General features: G+C 34.6%; 2 protein-coding genes across 2 annotated transcripts; both read right to left on the bottom strand. All coding sequences in view use genetic code 12, as the record gives it.

Annotated features, from left to right (window-relative positions):
- Nucleotides 1–512: 512 nt before the first annotated feature.
- CAP1 (DNA-binding transcription factor) lies at nucleotides 513–710 on the bottom strand (the record flags this gene model as incomplete). Its single annotated transcript, XM_064904613.1, has 1 exon — nucleotides 513–710. A coding segment is annotated over one exon (198 nt), but the record flags the coding sequence as incomplete, so codon positions are not given.
- A 10600-nt stretch (nucleotides 711–11310) lies between these two features.
- DFJ63DRAFT_313401 (cell-wall agglutinin N-terminal ligand-sugar binding-domain-containing protein) lies at nucleotides 11311–15393 on the bottom strand (the record flags this gene model as incomplete). Its single annotated transcript, XM_064906166.1, has 1 exon — nucleotides 11311–15393. The coding sequence occupies one exon, from the start codon at nucleotides 15391–15393 to the stop codon at nucleotides 11311–11313; it is 4083 nt and encodes a 1360-aa protein (XP_064761610.1).
- Between the last annotated feature and the right edge of the window lie 3343 nt (nucleotides 15394–18736).

Here is an 18736-nt window from a genome sequence, read left to right as displayed (position 1 = left end):
GGACATTGTTTAGTACCACATGCTTCACTTAATTTAACACAGAATGGATCCACTTGTTCTTCAAATGAAGTGGTGAAATCCAAATTAGATGCAATTATATTCGAATTAGTATTAGCAGAAGTTACTGATGAATCTGGAGATACTAATAAATTATCATTTAATGGAGAAGTTGAAGATGAAGAACCACTAACTAAATCAGGTACATTATTAGAATTAATATTAGCAGAAGAAGTTGAACCAATTTTTAAATTATCTTTTGACCATGGGAAATCAATTGAAAATTGTTGTTGATTATGAGGAGAATTATCAGAAGCAGAACTTGAAGTTGAAGGATGATCAGAGATATTATTTGATTTGATTGAAGAAGCAGATGATTCATCATTATTGGTACTGGTATTATTATTATGATTATCAAATGATGGAACATAACCACCAGTCTTTGGGTTTGATAAATGACCAACTTTGGTTGGTAAATGTAAATCACTAAAATCAGTATGACCTCTATATCTTGATAATTCCTTCTTTAACATTTCAACTTGAGCTTTTAAGAAATCAGCTTCAGTAGTAACTTTAATATTTTTATCTTCTAAATTCTTAACTTTATCTTCTAAATCTTTCATTTTGCGTTCTTTACGTTCACGATAAGCACGTTGAGCAGCTCTATTTTGAGCAGTTCTCTTTGATTTAGGTTCAGTTTCTATTGGTTTTCTACCTGGCTTGGTATGTAACTTTTTATCATCATGACTGTCAGGAGTAGGACTTTCATCATAATTTGATGGGGAATCTCCACCATATATTTCAGAAAAGTTTCTCTTAATATCTGTCATTGTTACGAGAATATTGACGATGGGGAATGATTTGAATGAACTGGAGCCTATACCGTGAATAATACTATATTAACGGGAAGAAAACAATTCAACTGAATAACAATAATTAAAAGAAAAAGATTCAATAAATTATCTGATGGAATGGGGATTTGAAATGTCTTTCGTTATTACTAATCAAATTTAGTACTAGTTTGAACTCGTGCGGGTACCAAAAAGATTTAAATTTCTTTTTTTTTAAATATTCTTCTATCTTGTTCTTTTTTTCTAACTGCGAACAAAAAAGTCGTGTGGCGGAATACAAATTAGTTAACCTGTAAAATCTGGAGAAACGGACTAATTCTTTTTTGGAGGGTAAACTTCCGTTTCAAATTAGGAAAAGGGGTAAAAGTAACTTGTAGTTTATTAACTATAAAGGGGAGGGAGGGGTAGGTATAATTTGACCTCTATTTTTATTACCGTTCTATAATTGAATGATAAAAAATTGAATTGAATTGATATATATATTGATCAATTGAATTATGGTTGATTAATGATACAAATTGATATTTATTAAAATCTATGTACCTAACTATATGATGATTGGTATAATGATGATGATGATGATGATGATGTGAATGAAAAGATCCTATAACAAATCAATTGATCAATTGAATCAGAAAATAGGATTTGAATTGAAAACTTGTAATAGAAAAACAAGAAGAAAATAGTATTGAAAAAGGCTGTATCCCAACGGTGGGATTATACCGTTATATATATACGTCTAATTATATTTGTAACTAAAATTTAAAGATATTTTTAAGGTTTCGGAGAGATGCGACTTACGAGGGTTCGGTACTCAAGATGGATGTTTTATTCAGTTCTACACTTTATCTTTCCAAGTTCTACACATTTCTTTTCTTATTCTTTTACAGTTTCTATTATTTATATCTATCTATCTTAATTATCATGCAATTGACTACAAATCGTACAACAATCAGTCGATTTATTACTATTCATTATCCATCATCATTTTTGTATTTAAGAGGTCAGTAATTATTAACTGTGGATGATGATGAGTTATATAATACCTTAATCAAAAGATAAGAAGAAAGCACATGGTAGTACAATATCGTAATCCACATATTTATGAGTCATTCATTTTTGATTCAAATTGCTCTTTCTTTATATATCTTCACTCAAGTTAAAGTGTAAAATTTAATTGAAAGCTAAAATTGTATATAATCCGATATTCGCAAATCCTCCTTAAATGGACAACAGTTTATCAATCAACGGGGTATGAAAAAACTAAAAAAGAAATCAGGAAAAATTTAAAAAGTGTGGAGCCGCTCGTTCCTAACAGCTGAAAGATTGACAGGTCTTCTAATATCAAATGTCGCACCTGTAATATCAGGATACCATCACAATAAGGCTTACCACCACCCCTCCTCCACAGAAGTTCTATAAGAGGCTAATACTTAGTGCGAAGACGATGTTATCTACTAAAATAGGATCACATATTAAAGAAAGTAATTTACCCAAAGGTGACCTGATGACAAGACCAATTCCATCTTGTTTCTTCCTATAAAGAAAATAAACATTTGGTGATTAACTGATTTCACTGGATAAGATTAAATCCTACGCTACCATGGCCCAATCACATCCTAAGTACAGGAGACTAATGTTTTGATGATTCCAATATCTTATCCATGAAGGTCAATCCACAAATAAGTATCATTTTTTATAATTTCTGAAGTTCGTTTTGGAAGTTTGTCTTCCTTAGAAGTCTACCAAATGAAGAAATACATGTTCAAATGAAGCTCCTTCCATAATTATTCCCTAGTTAATATATACTCAGAAAACAGATACCAACTATTATACACTATATCCTTAACCGCAGAATCTGATATTCAAGCAAGAAAATTGTTTCACTCCTCCTTCTTTTTCTGTTATCTCTTCGGCGTAGCATCGTCCAATGCCGAGTATACAGATAAAACAATGGCTGCTTGCGTTATCATATTCTCATCTAAATCCAAACTAAAATCTGCATTATTAGTAATTATATTATATGATGCTAATTGCTTGAAAACCAAATCTTGTAATTCGAATTGCTTGGATTCGTTACCGAAATTAAATATAAACTCATTTTCCAATAAACTAGTTCAATTAGCTAATCAAAATTTTTACTAGAGCTACCAGGGAGATAATTGTTTTTTATTTCGTTTTTTTGCAATTTGGTAATACTTCAAATGAATGAAAGCATATTCGGAGTTATCTTATACCTGAGTTCATTTTAAGTAATATTCATCGCAAGTATTTATCCGATTTTCTTCCAATTGAAATACAACATCATGCTCAACTTAATGAAATGTTCAGCGGTTTTGATGTACTAAAAATATTTCACTGTATGCGTCGCTTTAATAATATTTAAGAGACTTGCTTCCACATCCAATTCATATTCACTGAATCCTAAGGCAAACGGATTAAATTGGTACAGTTCGTTTTGCTGCAAGTTAGACTAATTCCTTTAGGGGTCAATCTAATAAAAACGTTTAACGGATTATTTGCGATGAGGAGTGATAATCTTTTCATCCTTATATACCTACATCCAAGTTGTGATCTCAAAGAATGAATATATTTTACTGCATTTTATTATCCCTTTGGAATAAAAAAGTAGTACTAAGCCTACACGGAGAAGAAATCTCCAACTAGCCTAAAAGCGGAAGCATTTCAAAAAGGTTTTTTTAAAAAGAAACGAGGAAAGGTGGGTTTTACCCTACATTACACGATTTGCAAAGGCTAAAAAACTTAATGAAATTGTTGCTGGCATGAGCCATTATATCTAATAGAGTTATTTGTGCATCTATATCAAACAAAAATAAATAAATACAAGTAAACATAATTGCTAGATTGGGACACTCCTTAATGGTAAATATATAAGCTTTTGCATAACATTTCTTTTTGCGTGTCAGCATATTTTGCAAACACAAATTGTCAATAATATGCGAGAAAAAATATCTTTGACGCGAGGTCTAATCTTCATTTAAAAATAAGATGCTGCATGAATCCATAATTGTCCTCGTGTTGTGAAAGCAAAACAGCCAATCTTAAAGTCACATAAAGATACAATTAGAAGTACCAGACAGGAATAGAATTAAAACTTTAACTTTAATTATGGTATTTCTAGACAAGACCTAACCAACTGAAATGAAATTACTATTATATTCTATAGGCAGAAGAAACGTAACACCTTCTATATCTCAAACCTTTTATTCTTTTACTTCGACCGGGATAGTTCTTAACCAAAATGAAACTGGTTTGGAATTGAGCCCAAACTCAAAGTTTTGAGCTAGTTTTCTGTACTGAATATTCTCAAAAAATATACAGAACATTTCACTTCGGTAAATTAGAAGGAACATTTTAAGCCATCTTTCTGAGGTTTGTCCTGTTTTAGTTTAGTCTTCTCTAAATCTATATCTATATCTGCTATTACATGTATGTGCATATTGCATATATTATTATATTTCGTAAATCACCGAATCTATAAAATGTACTCGCATAACTATTACATTTTGTCTACATTTGAATTGAATAACATCCACTTTGAATCATATAAACTTCTTATTTCATTTCATTTTAACTTCATAAACCTATTTATTAACATTTTGCATGCATTAATGACTTTTTAAGGAGTAATATAATTTATAGGAAAAACTCAGCTACTCCACCTTTAACATGAGCTAAACAAACAAGATGATTAAATTGGAACATAAGATTTAGCCAGAAACTTTACAGAAACCTTTGCAAGTAAACCATTTGTTTTCATTTTAGCTTACCAGTTTAGGAAATAAATCGACTTTTTGGGAAACATTAATCATATTAGATATACCAATTTATCACCAGTAAACTCTAAAATATTTTTTTACGCGTGATTATATTTTTAAGATAATATCTCAATTTTACGGCTCTTTTGACATGCGCATTGAATCATTGTCTTTGTACACTTCTGGTAGCTTTGCAAAAAATAACTCCAATATTGTAACTCTTGAATTCGCACGCCTCTTTAAAGCTTGAGAAAAATTCAATACAGTTGGGTAGACTTACTTATGGAATGATTATCTCTCTAATATGTAATAACTGATAGCACTCATATGTCTCTATTTGTAAAGATTATCTTTAAGTATACATACTCTTTATATCTATAATTGGTGACATCTAGCAAATTTCTATAATAGTTATGTCATTCCAATCATCCTATTTACATGCCTTGGAGCACTCAACTCTCATCTGTTATGACAATTTCAAATTATATACAACGGTTTTACCCCACTTCTAAATGTGGATGACCTGTTAGAGTCTTTCAAAGGAAAACAAAAAAGTGCTATATACTGGAATTGAATTTCAAGAGCTCCACCGTAAAATACTCTAAATGATGATTTAGAAAGCAGCCTTTAAGACATCAAAGTTTGAAACTCAAGAATCAGTCATGTTTAAAATAGACAAGTCTTTCTACTCTACGGTCAAACATTTCAAATATTGAACTAGAATTCATTTGTTTCTGCAGATTGATATGTACTGTTCATTACATGCTCCTGCTTTTGAAACTTCATCTCAGGGATGGGACTTGAGAAACGAATTCTAATAATTGCGGGTCTTTCCAATAGAATATTTATTCTCGCAAATTAGGAAATGACCTAATTAGCTAATAAAATCATTACGGCTACATATAATAGCTCTATAAGATCATCAATTTAAACTGAAGAAAAGTTTGATATTTTTTAGAAATACTAAAACCTCGATTCACATTTAAAGTAATTGCTTGCGAATTAATTTCCACATATTAGAGTCATGGTCCTAATCGCAAGCTGTGTAGTTTTCCCTCTCCAAAACACATTCAAGCTCAGCGAAGATTAAAGCATTAGTGAAATATCCGTTTTCTGGTGAGCTTGACTTACGAAATTTGTTATAAGGAATTTCGTATCTAAAAAGCTTGACTACATAATATTTTATTTTTTTCTCTCAGACCTTCTCAGAAGCTATAGCTGCACAACAATGATATTTTTGTTTACATCATTTACAAAATAGTATATATTTTTTACCTGTTCGGCTTCCGCTGGTTTGATGCATGCACAAAGTTGCGTCTCAATTGGGACACAAAATATTTTGCTGCAACTGAGTTCAGAAAGTGGCACCGCCAAAAACTGTTCTTCGTTCTTTCATCCTTATATATATTGTTAAAACCACGAATTTTAAATTTAAATGGATTTATACTTAGACAGTAACTATGAAAATATCAATTATTCAGCTTATATCTTTATGGATCTTGTTTCCATCGTTGATAGCAGCGTTTGAGACTGTTTCTGAGACAGGTTACTGGACAGGATCAGTCGCAAGTTATACTACAACCACTGTAATACTTGATGGTGGTGTCACGGATGGAGTTACTGTGGAAGAATATCTTCCATATACAACAACCAGTGTAACATTAACCTGGACAGACCAAACTACAAGTTATGTTACAAATTATGATGATGATGGTTTTGCTACTGTTGTCGAATATGTTCCATACTCTACAGTTTACACAACAGAAACTTGGAGTGGAGCCAGTACAAGTTACAACACAGTTTTTGAAGCTGATGATGGTACTGCAACTATAATTGAATATCTCCCCATCACTTTAGTCACTATTACTGACACCTGGACTGGTGATAGTATATCATATGAAACAACTACTGTACCAGTTGGTGGTACGGCCACTATTATTGAATATGTTCCAATTGTAACTGTCACTGTCACCGATACATGGACTGGGGCTACTACAGCTTTTGAAACAACCACTGCCCCAATCGGAGGTACTGCTACTGTCGTTGAATTTGTACCATTTACACTGACTTATTCCACTGCTACTTGGACTGGAGCTGGTACTAGTTATACTACTGATTATGGTGCTGATGGTACTGCTACTGTTGTCGAATATTTACCAATTTCAACTGTTACTTTGACTGAGACATGGAGTGGTGATGTTATCAGTTATAGTACAACCACTGCCCCAATCGGAGGTACTGCTACTGTAATTGAATATCTTCCCATCTCGGTTGTTACCATCACTGATACTTGGACTGGTGGCAGTACATATTATACCACCACCACTGAAGAAGTTGGAGGTACTGCCACTGTTATTGAATACGTTCCAATTTCAACTGTCTATTTTACTGATACATGGACTGGTGATAGTACTTATTATTCTACCACTACTGCCCCAATCGGTGGCACTGCTACTATTGTTGAATTTGTACCATATTCTCTGATTTATGAAACATTTGCTTGGACTGGTGCTGGTACCAGTTACACTACAAATTATGGACCTGAAGGTACTGCCACTGTGGTAGAATACGTACCAATTTTAACCGTCACAGCAACTGATACATGGACTGGTGATAGTACTTATTTTTCAACCACCACTGCTCCAATCGGAGGTACCGCTACTATTATTGAATATGTACCATTTACCCTGACTTATTCCACTGCTACTTGGACCGGATCTAGTACTAGTTATGCTACTGATTATGGTGCTGATGGTACTGCTACAGTTATTGAATTCGTTCCAATTACAACTGTCACTGAGACTGACACATGGACTGGTGATAGTACTTATTATCAAACTACTACTGCTCCAATCGGTGGTACTGCCACTGTTGTCGAATATGTACCATTTACCCTGACTTATTCCACTGCTACTTGGACCGGATCTAGTACTAGTTATGCTACTGATTATGGTGCTGATGGTACTGCTACAGTTATTGAATTCGTTCCAATTACAACTGTCACTGAGACTGACACATGGACTGGTGATAGTACTTATTATCAAACTACTACTGCTCCAATCGGTGGTACTGCCACTGTTGTCGAATATGTACCATTTACCCTGACTTATTCCACTGCTACTTGGACCGGATCTAGTACTAGTTATGCTACTGATTATGGTGCTGATGGTACTGCTACAGTTATTGAATTCGTTCCAATTACAACTGTCACTGAGACTGACACATGGACTGGTGATAGTACTTATTATCAAACTACTACTGCTCCAATCGGTGGTACTGCTACTGTTGTCGAATTTGTACCATTTTCAACAACCAGTTTAACAATTGCTTGGACTGATGATACCACAAGTTATACCACAAACTATGATGCTGATGGTACTGCTACGGTTATTGAATATGTTCCATACTCGATGGTTACTGAGACAGATACCTGGACTGGTGATAGCACAAGTTATTCTACAACATATGCTGCAAATGATGGTACAGCTACTGTATACGAGTATCTTCCAATAACTATTGTTACTGTTACAGGTACATGGACCGGAGATTCAACTTATGATGTAACTACCACTGCACCAGTTGGAGGAACTGCTACTGTATATGAATATGTCCCTATTACGACTACTACAGTGATAGGTACATGGACCGGTGATTCCACTAGTTATTACACAAGTACTGCTGCTGTCGGAGGTACTGCTGTAGTATATGAATACGTTCCAGTCTCAACAGTAACAGTAACAGGCACCTGGACTGGTACCACAACAAGTTATAGTACAACTACAGAAGATGCCGCTGGTACTGCTATTGTTTACGAATATGTACCAATTTCGATAGTCACTGAAACATCTATGTATACTGGTACCGCTACACTTTATTCTACCACCACTGAAGAAGCCGGGGGAACTGAAGTTATCGTGGAATTCCTTCCTATTACTGCTGTGACTGAAACTGGTACTTGGACTGGTTCATCAGATAGTTTTTCCACCACCACAGTTGAAGGTACTGCATATATAATTGAATTTGTACCTGAATCTCTAGTCACTGAGACTTACACTTGGAGTGGGTTAGACACAAGTTACAGTACTACTACAGTTCAAGGTACGGAATATATTCTTGAATACTTACCTCAATCGTATGCTACTGAGACATATACCTGGACCGGAACTACTACCAGTTTAAGTTCTACTACTCTTGATGGAACTGCCTATGTACTTCAATACTTACCACAATCACAAGCTACTGAAACATTTACTTGGAGTGGTACCGAAACAAGTTATGCCACCACCACTGTTGAAGGTACTGAATATATTCTTGAATACTTACCACAATCTTATGCTACTGAAACATATACCTGGACAGGAACAACCACTAGTTTGAGTTCTACTACTCTTGATGGAACTGCCTACATACTTCAATACTTACCACAGACAGACGTTACCGAAACTTACACTTGGAGTGGTACCGAAACAAGTTATACTACTACTACTGTTGAAGGTACTGCCTATGTACTTGAATACTTGCCACAATCATATGCTACTGAAACCGGTACATGGACAGGAACAACTACTAGTTTAAGTTCTACCACTCTTGATGGAACTGCCTACGTAATTGAATATGTTCCTCAATCTCAAGTCACAGATACTTACACTTGGAGTGGTACCGAAACAAGTTATGCCACTACAACTGTTGAAGGTACTGCCTATGTACTTGAATATATTCCTCAATCATATGCTACTGAAACCGGTACATGGACAGGAACAACTACTAGTTTAAGTTCTACTACCGTTGAAGGTACTGCCTACGTAATTGAATATGTTCCTCAATCACAAGCTACTGAAACCTTTACTTGGAGTGGTGCCGAAACAAGTTATGCCACCACCACTGTTGAAGGTACTGAATATATTCTTGAATACTTACCTCAATCATATGCTACTGAAACCGGTACATGGACAGGAACAACCACTAGTTTGAGTTCTACTACTATTGACGGAACTGCCTATGTGGTTGAATATGTTCCTCAATCTCAAGCTACCGAAATTTTTACTTGGAGTGGTACCGAAACAAGTTACAGTACTACTACAGTTGAAGGTACTGAATATATTCTTGAATACTTACCTCAATCATATGCTACTGAAACCGGTACATGGACAGGAACAACCACTAGTTTGAGTTCTACTACTATTGACGGAACTGCCTATGTGGTTGAATATGTTCCTCAATCTCAAGCTACCGAAATTTTTACTTGGAGTGGTACCGAAACAAGTTACAGTACTACTACAGTTGAAGGTACTGAATATATTCTTGAATACTTACCTCAATCATATGCTACTGAAACCGGTACATGGACAGGAACAACCACTAGTTTGAGTTCTACTACTATTGACGGAACTGCCTATGTGGTTGAATTTGTTCCTCAATCACAAACCACCGAGACTTATACTTGGAGTGGTACCGAAACAAGTTATGCCACCACCACTGTTGAAGGTACTGAATATATTCTTGAATACATCCCTGAATCTTATGCTACTGAAACTGGTACATGGACAGGAACTACTATTAGTTATGCTACTACGACCTTGGAAGGTACTGCTTACGTGCTTGAATATTTACCTCAATCACAAGCTACTGAAACATACTCATGGTCCGGAACAACTACAAGTACCAGTTATACCACTATTGGAGGGACTGCTTACGTTCTTGAATATGTTCCACAATCTCAAGTAACTGCAGTCGTTACCTGGACAGGTGAATCTACCAGTTATACTACCAGTACAGAAGAAGTTGGTGGAACTGCTGTTGTTATCGAATATGTTCCTCGTTCATACATAACTGAAGTTATTACATGGGAAGAATCTGTTACTAGTTACTTGACAACTATTTTACCTGCTGGTGGAACTGGTGTTGTGATTGAATATGTTCCCACTGCAGCAGCAGATGATGGTTCACTTGAAACCATAGTTACAGATTTTACAAGTATCACAACAATCGTATCGATCAGTGATGGTGATACAATCACTACTACTGAAACAACTTTGGTTCCAACAACTATCACCACTATAATACCCACTTCTAATGTTGAAGTTAAAAAGAGAAATGTTAGTGAGTTCTATTTTTCCACTCAAACCTCTTTATCTCCCCCAGTAGGTGAGGATATTGCTACATATGAAGCAAGTGCAAATACTTTGCTTATACCATCATCCTTAGTCATTGGACTTCTCTTTACTCTTTCTAGTTTACTATTCTTAGTTACTTATTTTTAGTTTCGGTTTATAGCCTTTCAGTCATTTCTTTTATCTAGTTTTCGCTAACTTATTTTCTTTTCTTTTTACTTAACTTAGTTTAGCCATATTCCTTTAATACCATGCAATTTTGGCAATAAAAGTTATAATTTATTAAAATGTGCTACTTCAATATGTAATCAGTGTCATCAATTTAGAATTATTATTATATATATATACTTAAAACTAATCATATAATTAACACAAGATAGCATATTATTCTGTGTGAAGTACAGGAATGGACTTTAAAACCTGAGTTGTTTTCTAGGATAGTAGTTTAAAATTAAATAGATATATTGAACTTAGAGACTACGATTATGTCGACACAGAAAAATTATAATATATATATTACTTTTGTATTCAAATTAATTAAAGAATAGAATAAAGCACAGAAAAAGAAAAAACTTAAAATAAGTCAAACAATGTAAAAAGGAATCCAAATATAAAAGTGGAAGGTATAACCAACGATTTAGCACTTCCCTCATAAGAAGATACTTGCACACTTGTTGTTGAATAAGAAGTTGTAGAACTTGTTGGATTACTTTCAACGGTGGCTTGTGTGATTTGATTGGTGAATGATAATGATTCAACATTATTGCCAATTGAAGAGCCTGGATTGGCTGTCACCGAAGTCTCTTCATTATTGTTCACTTGAGTCGTATATGCAACCGTAACAATTGGTGTTTGGGTAGTCAAAGTATTTCCAACCTTAGCTGTTTCGCCATTAACTTGAGTGTTACCATTGGACTGTCCACCATGTGCTGATGTTAATGCAGTTGTAGAAGTTGTAGCAGGAGTATTTGTTTCAGTACTTTCAGTTGTTAATACGGTTGTGGCTGGAGTATTTGTTCCTGTACCTTCAGCTGTCAAAGGACAATAAGTAGTCTCTATCGTAGTTATAACTGTTTCAGTGGTTGTAGTTGGCTCACCATTTTCTCCAGTAGAAGTGATAGTTCTTGTTATTGTTGTTGCAAAGCTGGTGGTAATAAAACTGCTGGTAGATGATGCAGTGGTAGAGGTAACTTCAGTTGTAGTTACTGAACCAGGTGATAATGTAGTTACTTCAGTAATTATTGTGGTCTCCGTTTCAGTTTCAGTAGTATTGTAATAAAAGGCAGACGAGAAGTAATTAGTGGATAACACAACCACCGTAGTTATAGTAGTCTCTGAAGTAATAGTTTCGGTGCTTAAAACTTCATTGGAATTTACAGAGCTAGATGACGAAGAAAGGGCTGATGATGAGCTGGTTGAATTATTTTGTACAGCTTGATTGACGTAAGTTGGAGTAATATATTGATCCCCATCATTTTGAGTGTCTGCAACAATATCCAAGAATACTCTGTAACCAGCAGGAACGTTCGAGTAGTCTATAACGACTTCAGATGCAGAACATGTAACAAGAGTAATTGTATCCAACGTCTCATATGACTTAGGGAAATACCAATCGTTTAAGTCGTTTGAGATAAACGCTTCATAACTGGAGCAATCTAATTCTCCATCAGTTCCAACTTGAATACCCAAAGTACCATTAACACATCCATTTTCGCAAGAAGGACCTAAAGCATACAACGAAGTTTGTCCTAACCATGGCATAGGTCTTACAGCATAAACAATATCATCTGCATCTTCGTTAGATTCTGTTCCAGAGCTGAAATCAACTTCAACTGAGACATCAAATTCTCCATCAGAAAATTGGATAGTTTGTTGGCCACTAACAAATGCATTAGCTGCTTGTATATCTGAATCTGAAGTAGACCCACCAACATTAAAAACAAGAGGAATTGAAATACTTCCTGAAACAGATGGATTTGAAGCTAAAGTGTCCAACACAGTACATTGAATTGATGAAGCTGAGCTTGAAATACCACTATCAAATACTTCACAAACAGCATATTCAACACCATCAATCGATAAAGCAATTGTTCCGGCTGAATCATCTCTCTTCTGTAAACCGGATGAGTTGGTGGTAATTGAAAAAACATTAGGGAAAGCTAAATTGAATTGATTTCCTGGTTGAGTTCCATTTGGAAATGAGAGATCAAAGCCTGCATCCCATGATGGAGCCATTGGTAATGGGGTTGCAAAAGGTCCTTGTTGGGTCCATGTAAGACTTTCACTTGCTGACAATACTGACGAAACTGGTATAGACGTTGTAGATTCACTAGTACTTGAACTCGTAAGACTTGCTACCCCGGAAGTGCTTGAAGATGATGCTGAATACTCAATTGATTCACTGGAAGAAGAAGAAGCAAGCGATGAAGACAATGAATTTTCAGTGGAACTACTTTCTATATTGGAAGTAAGGGAGCTCGAGCTGCTCAATTCTGACACAGAAGAAGATTCTGTTTCTGCAAGGGAAGAAGATTCCGAGGAACTGATGTATACAGAAGATGCTAAAGAAGTAGTGAAAGAAACTGAAGATGAATAGCTTGATTCAAAAGATGAACTACTTTCGAATTCGGAAGAAGAATTAGCTGAAGATGATTCTGAAACTTCTGTAGAAGAAGATAACACGCTACTAGAGGTACTCAGAACCTCAGAACTAGGGACATATTCTAATACAGTAGCAGTATTTCCAAAAATATCAGTAGTAGTAGTATAACTAGTAGAAGTACCTGTCCAAGTTTCTATAACAGTAACAGTTGAAATTGGTACATACTCGATAACAGTAGCAGTTCCTCCAAGAGGACCAACAGTTGTGACGTAACTTATGACTGATCCAGTCCAAGCTTCAGTTACAGTAGTAGTTGACGATGGAACGAACTCAATGACAGTAGCAGTACCTCCCAAAAGATCAGTAGTTGTAGTATAACTAGTACTTGTTCCTGTCCATGTATCTGTAACAGTAACTACTGATGCTGGGACGTATTCGACAATGGCAGTATTTCCACCAATAATATCGGTTGTCACACTATAACTAGTAGTAGTACCAGTCCATGTTATTGTTTCTGTAACTCCAGTGCCTGGAATGTATTCAATAACAGTCTCATCTCCAAAAATATCCACATTAGTAGTATAACTAGTTGTTGATCCAGTCCACACCTCAGTCACAGTAACAGCTGTTCCTGGAACATATTCAATAACTGTAGCAGCACCTCCGAAAATGTCGGTAGTTGTAGTGTAACTGGTTGATGTACCAGTCCAAGGTTCTGTGATGGTGACATACGAAAGTGGGATGTACTCAATCACTGTAACATCTCCTCCAAAGATATCCGTTGTTGTACTATAACTAGTTGAAGCACCTGTCCAAGCATCCGTGACAGTAACAGTTGAAATTGGTACATATTCTATAACAGTAACATCTCCTCCAAGAGGACCAACAGTTGTGACGTAACTTGTGACTGATCCAGTCCAAGCTTCAGTTACAGTAGTAGTTGACGATGGAACGAACTCAATGACAGTAGCAGTACCTCCAATGACATCAGTGGTTGTAGTATAACTAGTACCTTCTCCAGTCCAAGCTTCAGTGATAGTTGTTACAGAAATTGGAACATATTCCACAACAGCGGTAATGTCGTTAACTATATCAGTTGTTAATCCATAACTAGTAGTAGTTCCAGTCCAAGTGATCGTTTCCGTTGTTTCTGATCCTGGCACAAGCTCGATTACAGTTGCAGTACCTCCAAAAAGATTGGTAGTTGTGGTATAGCTAGTGGTAGTACCAGTCCAATCTTCAGTGACAGTTGTCACTGAAATTGGAACATATTCAACAACAGCAGTGATGTCTTCAATAATATCTGTTGTTAAACCATAACTAATGGTCGTGCCTGTCCAGAAAACAGTTTCTGTGGAAGCGGAAGCTGGAATATATTCAAACACAATAGCAGTGCCTCCAATAATATCAGTACTAGTGGTGTAACTAGTTGTTGTACCGGTCCAAGCATCTGTAGTAGTAACAGTTGAAATTGGTACATACTCGATAACAGTAGCAGTTCCTCCAAGAGGACCAACAGTTGTGACGTAACTTATGACTGATCCAGTCCAAGCTTCAGTTACAGTAGTAGTTGACGATGGAACGAACTCAATGACAGTAGCAGTACCTTCAATGACATCAGTAGTTGTAGTATAACTAGTACCCTCTCCAGTCCAAGTCTCGGTCAGAGTCACAGTTGGAATAGGAATAAATTCTAATATGGTTTCTATTCCCCCAAATATATCAGTAACGGTAGAGTAGCTTGTCACCGACCCTGTCCAGATCTCAGTCACGGTGACCTGGGAAATAGGAACATATTCAATAACAGTAGCAGTGCCTCCGATAGCATCTGTAGTTGTGGTGTAACTAGTTGTTGTTCCAGTCCATTCTTCTGTCAGGGTAACAATTGAAATTGGAATGTATTCGATTACTGCCGTGGTGTCTCTCCCAATATCAGTAGTAGTAGAATAACTAATAACTGTACCTGTATATGTCAATGTCTCAGTAGAGATAGCAGATATCAAATGCAGAAACAGAAGCCATGATGCTATAAGCTTTACTGGTGAACATCTCATGTTTGCTTTGGTTGAAGTTTAAGATTCAGTAATAAAATGGTTTTACATAATAAAATGTCCATTTGTATATATATATATATGGGAAACAGACTATAAGTAAAAAGTTTACAGATAATTATAAATTGCAAACGGGAGTATTGTGTAACCACTTGGAAGAAATTGACGCATATAAACATCTTCGCCAATTCCAACCAGCATAAACTGTATACCACAATATAGGAATATTTCGAATTTGTACCATCAGGATCGGCAGAGATTTCCCATGTCCCACTTCGATTTTCTTTATCTTGTTATTTGTGCATCAATAAAAAATATCAAATATACAAACGTAAATGTAGGATCCTAATTAGGGTACTCTATTTCTGATTCCTAGGTTTTGCAATTTTTTGAAACTATTTTGTTTGCGCATCAATATTTTTTGCAAGTATAAATGACAATAATATGCGGGAAAATATCTATATGCGAGATCTAAACTTTAAAGAAAAAGAAATTAAAAACAAAGCTTTGATAATATTTTATTCCATGAGAATTAGTAATAATAGCAGATGTTAAAATCATATAAAGAAACTATTACATGCATTGAATAGATAATCAACAGCGGAATAAGTTATGCGGAAATGATTAGAGATTCGATTCAACCAGCTGTAGTTACATAAGTCTCTTCAATAAATTTTTAGAAAGAATTATAAACCGAGATGCTCTGTATCTTCAGCAGTTGATATTTAACAAGTAGAAACGAAAAAGGACAAATCCAGTCTACTTCGGAATATAGAAGCTTTTCTATTTTGTGTGGCATACTGGGAAGAGTATGGCAGTTCGGTAACCAAAAGAAGATATTTTTTGGGAAAACAATCTTTCAAAATATATTACCAAATCAGTTCAGTTTTCTGTTTTACCACAGGCTTTTCTATTCTTACATTCACATATATGCACATGTTGCATATATTATTGTTTTCGTAAAACCTCGAGACTAACAATAATATTCGCATAGCTATTACATGATATTGTTTGTTGTTGATATTTACGCTGATTCGTATTCGTCCATTAACTGTTCAGGTCTACTTCTTTGCTAAATGATCTTGTCATGTGGTTGCAAAGTTCAGCTGTTCCAACCCATATAACTTGAATAATGTATGAATCGTTGGTTAAAAGAAAAAAATTAGAAGAAATCCATAAGAAGTTTGTCACGTTTATGATTTTCCAGTTTAGGAAATAATTCGACTGTTTTGGGATATTAATAACTTGTTTATAATAGTTCAAATTATTTTTTATGCAAGACTAATATTTTATTAAAAATATCTCAATTATTCGGCTTCTTTAAATATGCAACCTATTGATTCTTTTTCTTTGTTGGCTGCATACACCAATGCAAGATTGAACTTTTAAACTGAACATTGTATCTTTACATTTTAACCGCCTCTATAAAAGTCAAAACAAATCCACTACATACCATAGTTATCAGGATATTTGTAGTTATTAAAGCTCTATAATACGTACTGATTCCATCATATGAATTGTAAAACAAGTGATTGTGAACTAAAAAGAAGAAGAATCATCTTTTAAAGTATTTAGATAATTCTTTCGCCATCAATTATGAACACACTTGAAAATTGAGGCATTTACTTAACTAGATTGAACTGGTTCGACCTAATCTTGAAAGCCATTGTTAACTGTTTGGTCTATCTTTTTTCCTATCAAAATGTTCGTAATTCTATCATTTTAAGATTTGAAATCTAAACGCGAAATAATTTATTTTACAATTTATATGCAGTGCTGTCATTTAGACTTCACATATATTTTTTTGCGCCATTGTCAATATGTACTGGCAAAAAAATATTGCTGCGTAAACTCTGTTTATTTGGTTAGATAAAATGGTCAAATATTAGAACTCAAATTAAAAACCAACCTAATTAGGTGTATGTACTTCAATTCTGAGTATAAAGTTTTTTTCATGAATGCATAATGAAGATAATGGTTTTATGAGTCTGCCAACAGGTGTTTGACTATTTTTTTGCCATTATAAAATGCATCACGCCATAATTGTATCTTGTTAATGAAATTAAGAATCAACATAGTACAATCCTTTCAAAAATGGAATTAATTGCCATACAGTAGGGAATGAAAAGCAATAAAACAAAATCTCTCATAAACATTTCAAAATGCACTGCCTGTTTTGATTTCCTTTTGATCTTAAAATTTGAAATTTATGTTTACCATCCATTTCTACATTTTGTGAAATTTCTATTGTTTAGGCTATTTAGGGAACTCGTGTTCGCTAATATTTACCCACTACTTGATCTAGCCCTTTTTCTTAATACCCTTTCATTGACATTCAAGGATCTAAAGAAAAAGAAAGTTTACTTTGAAAAAGGGATAACGATATGCATGGATCGATACAGTTCAATCACTCACTGCCGCATTTACCGTTGGATTTGAATAATAAAACATATTTGTATAAGTTGTTCAAGATGATTTTGCATAGGTGGGTAGTGAATGAAGTTGACTGTTGATGGTATGAGATCAATATGTACTAAAGTTTAGTTAATGGGTTGACTTTACTACGGTTAATACAATTTTTCCCAATGAAAAGCATTTATAGCAACATTTGTATAATAGATGGACAGATTTGATTATCACCAATAAGAACATTAATTGATATCCGAAGAATATTTACTAAAATTTGCAAAAATTCACTTTTAAACCTCTGTTGCGAAACTTTGACAAGAAGTTTCTAGTATCCCCTAACTCTTTTCTAACTTTCTGAGATTATCCTTAGGGTATTTTATATCTACATTCTTTGTAAAAGATGAGCTCCCCCACTGTAACCAAATTCAGTTTTTTTACTTAGTTTCTGTAGTACATCCGATCTCTTTCACTTATTAATTCACAGATAATTATGAATATCGTGTCAATTCCAAAGTTTCTATAATTGAATTATCCTACTATGAGTATCTTCTACTATTTAATATTCATCAACTATTTATTACTGAAATTTTTTACAAATATATACGTATATACTATATGTTTCTGATAGAGATGGTTATACCATAGTTAAGGGATTTGATAATCCGGCTTTTGCAATTTTTTGTGTGTTCCACTACCTTCAAACCTTGATCCTGATGAGAAAGAGGTCCTGATAATGTTGCGACTTTCTGATTCTAGAGGTGCGACATAAATCCCCACTCTGTTGTCAAACTGTAATATCAGCCTCTTATTTTTTTTCTTGATTTTTGATTTTTGATTTCCTTTTACGCGCATGCTAAAAAAGTCCACCGGTTCCAAATCGTTAGCCCTCGGAATGCCTTAGTGCTGACAAATAAAAAAAACGTTTTTTTTGGTAAAA

This window comes from Scheffersomyces coipomensis (assembly GCF_036884675.1).
Source record: "Scheffersomyces coipomensis strain NRRL Y-17651 chromosome Unknown DFJ63scaffold_4, whole genome shotgun sequence".
NCBI lineage: Eukaryota > Fungi > Ascomycota > Pichiomycetes > Serinales > Debaryomycetaceae > Scheffersomyces > Scheffersomyces coipomensis.
This window is presented reverse-complemented; position numbering and strand designations above follow the sequence as displayed.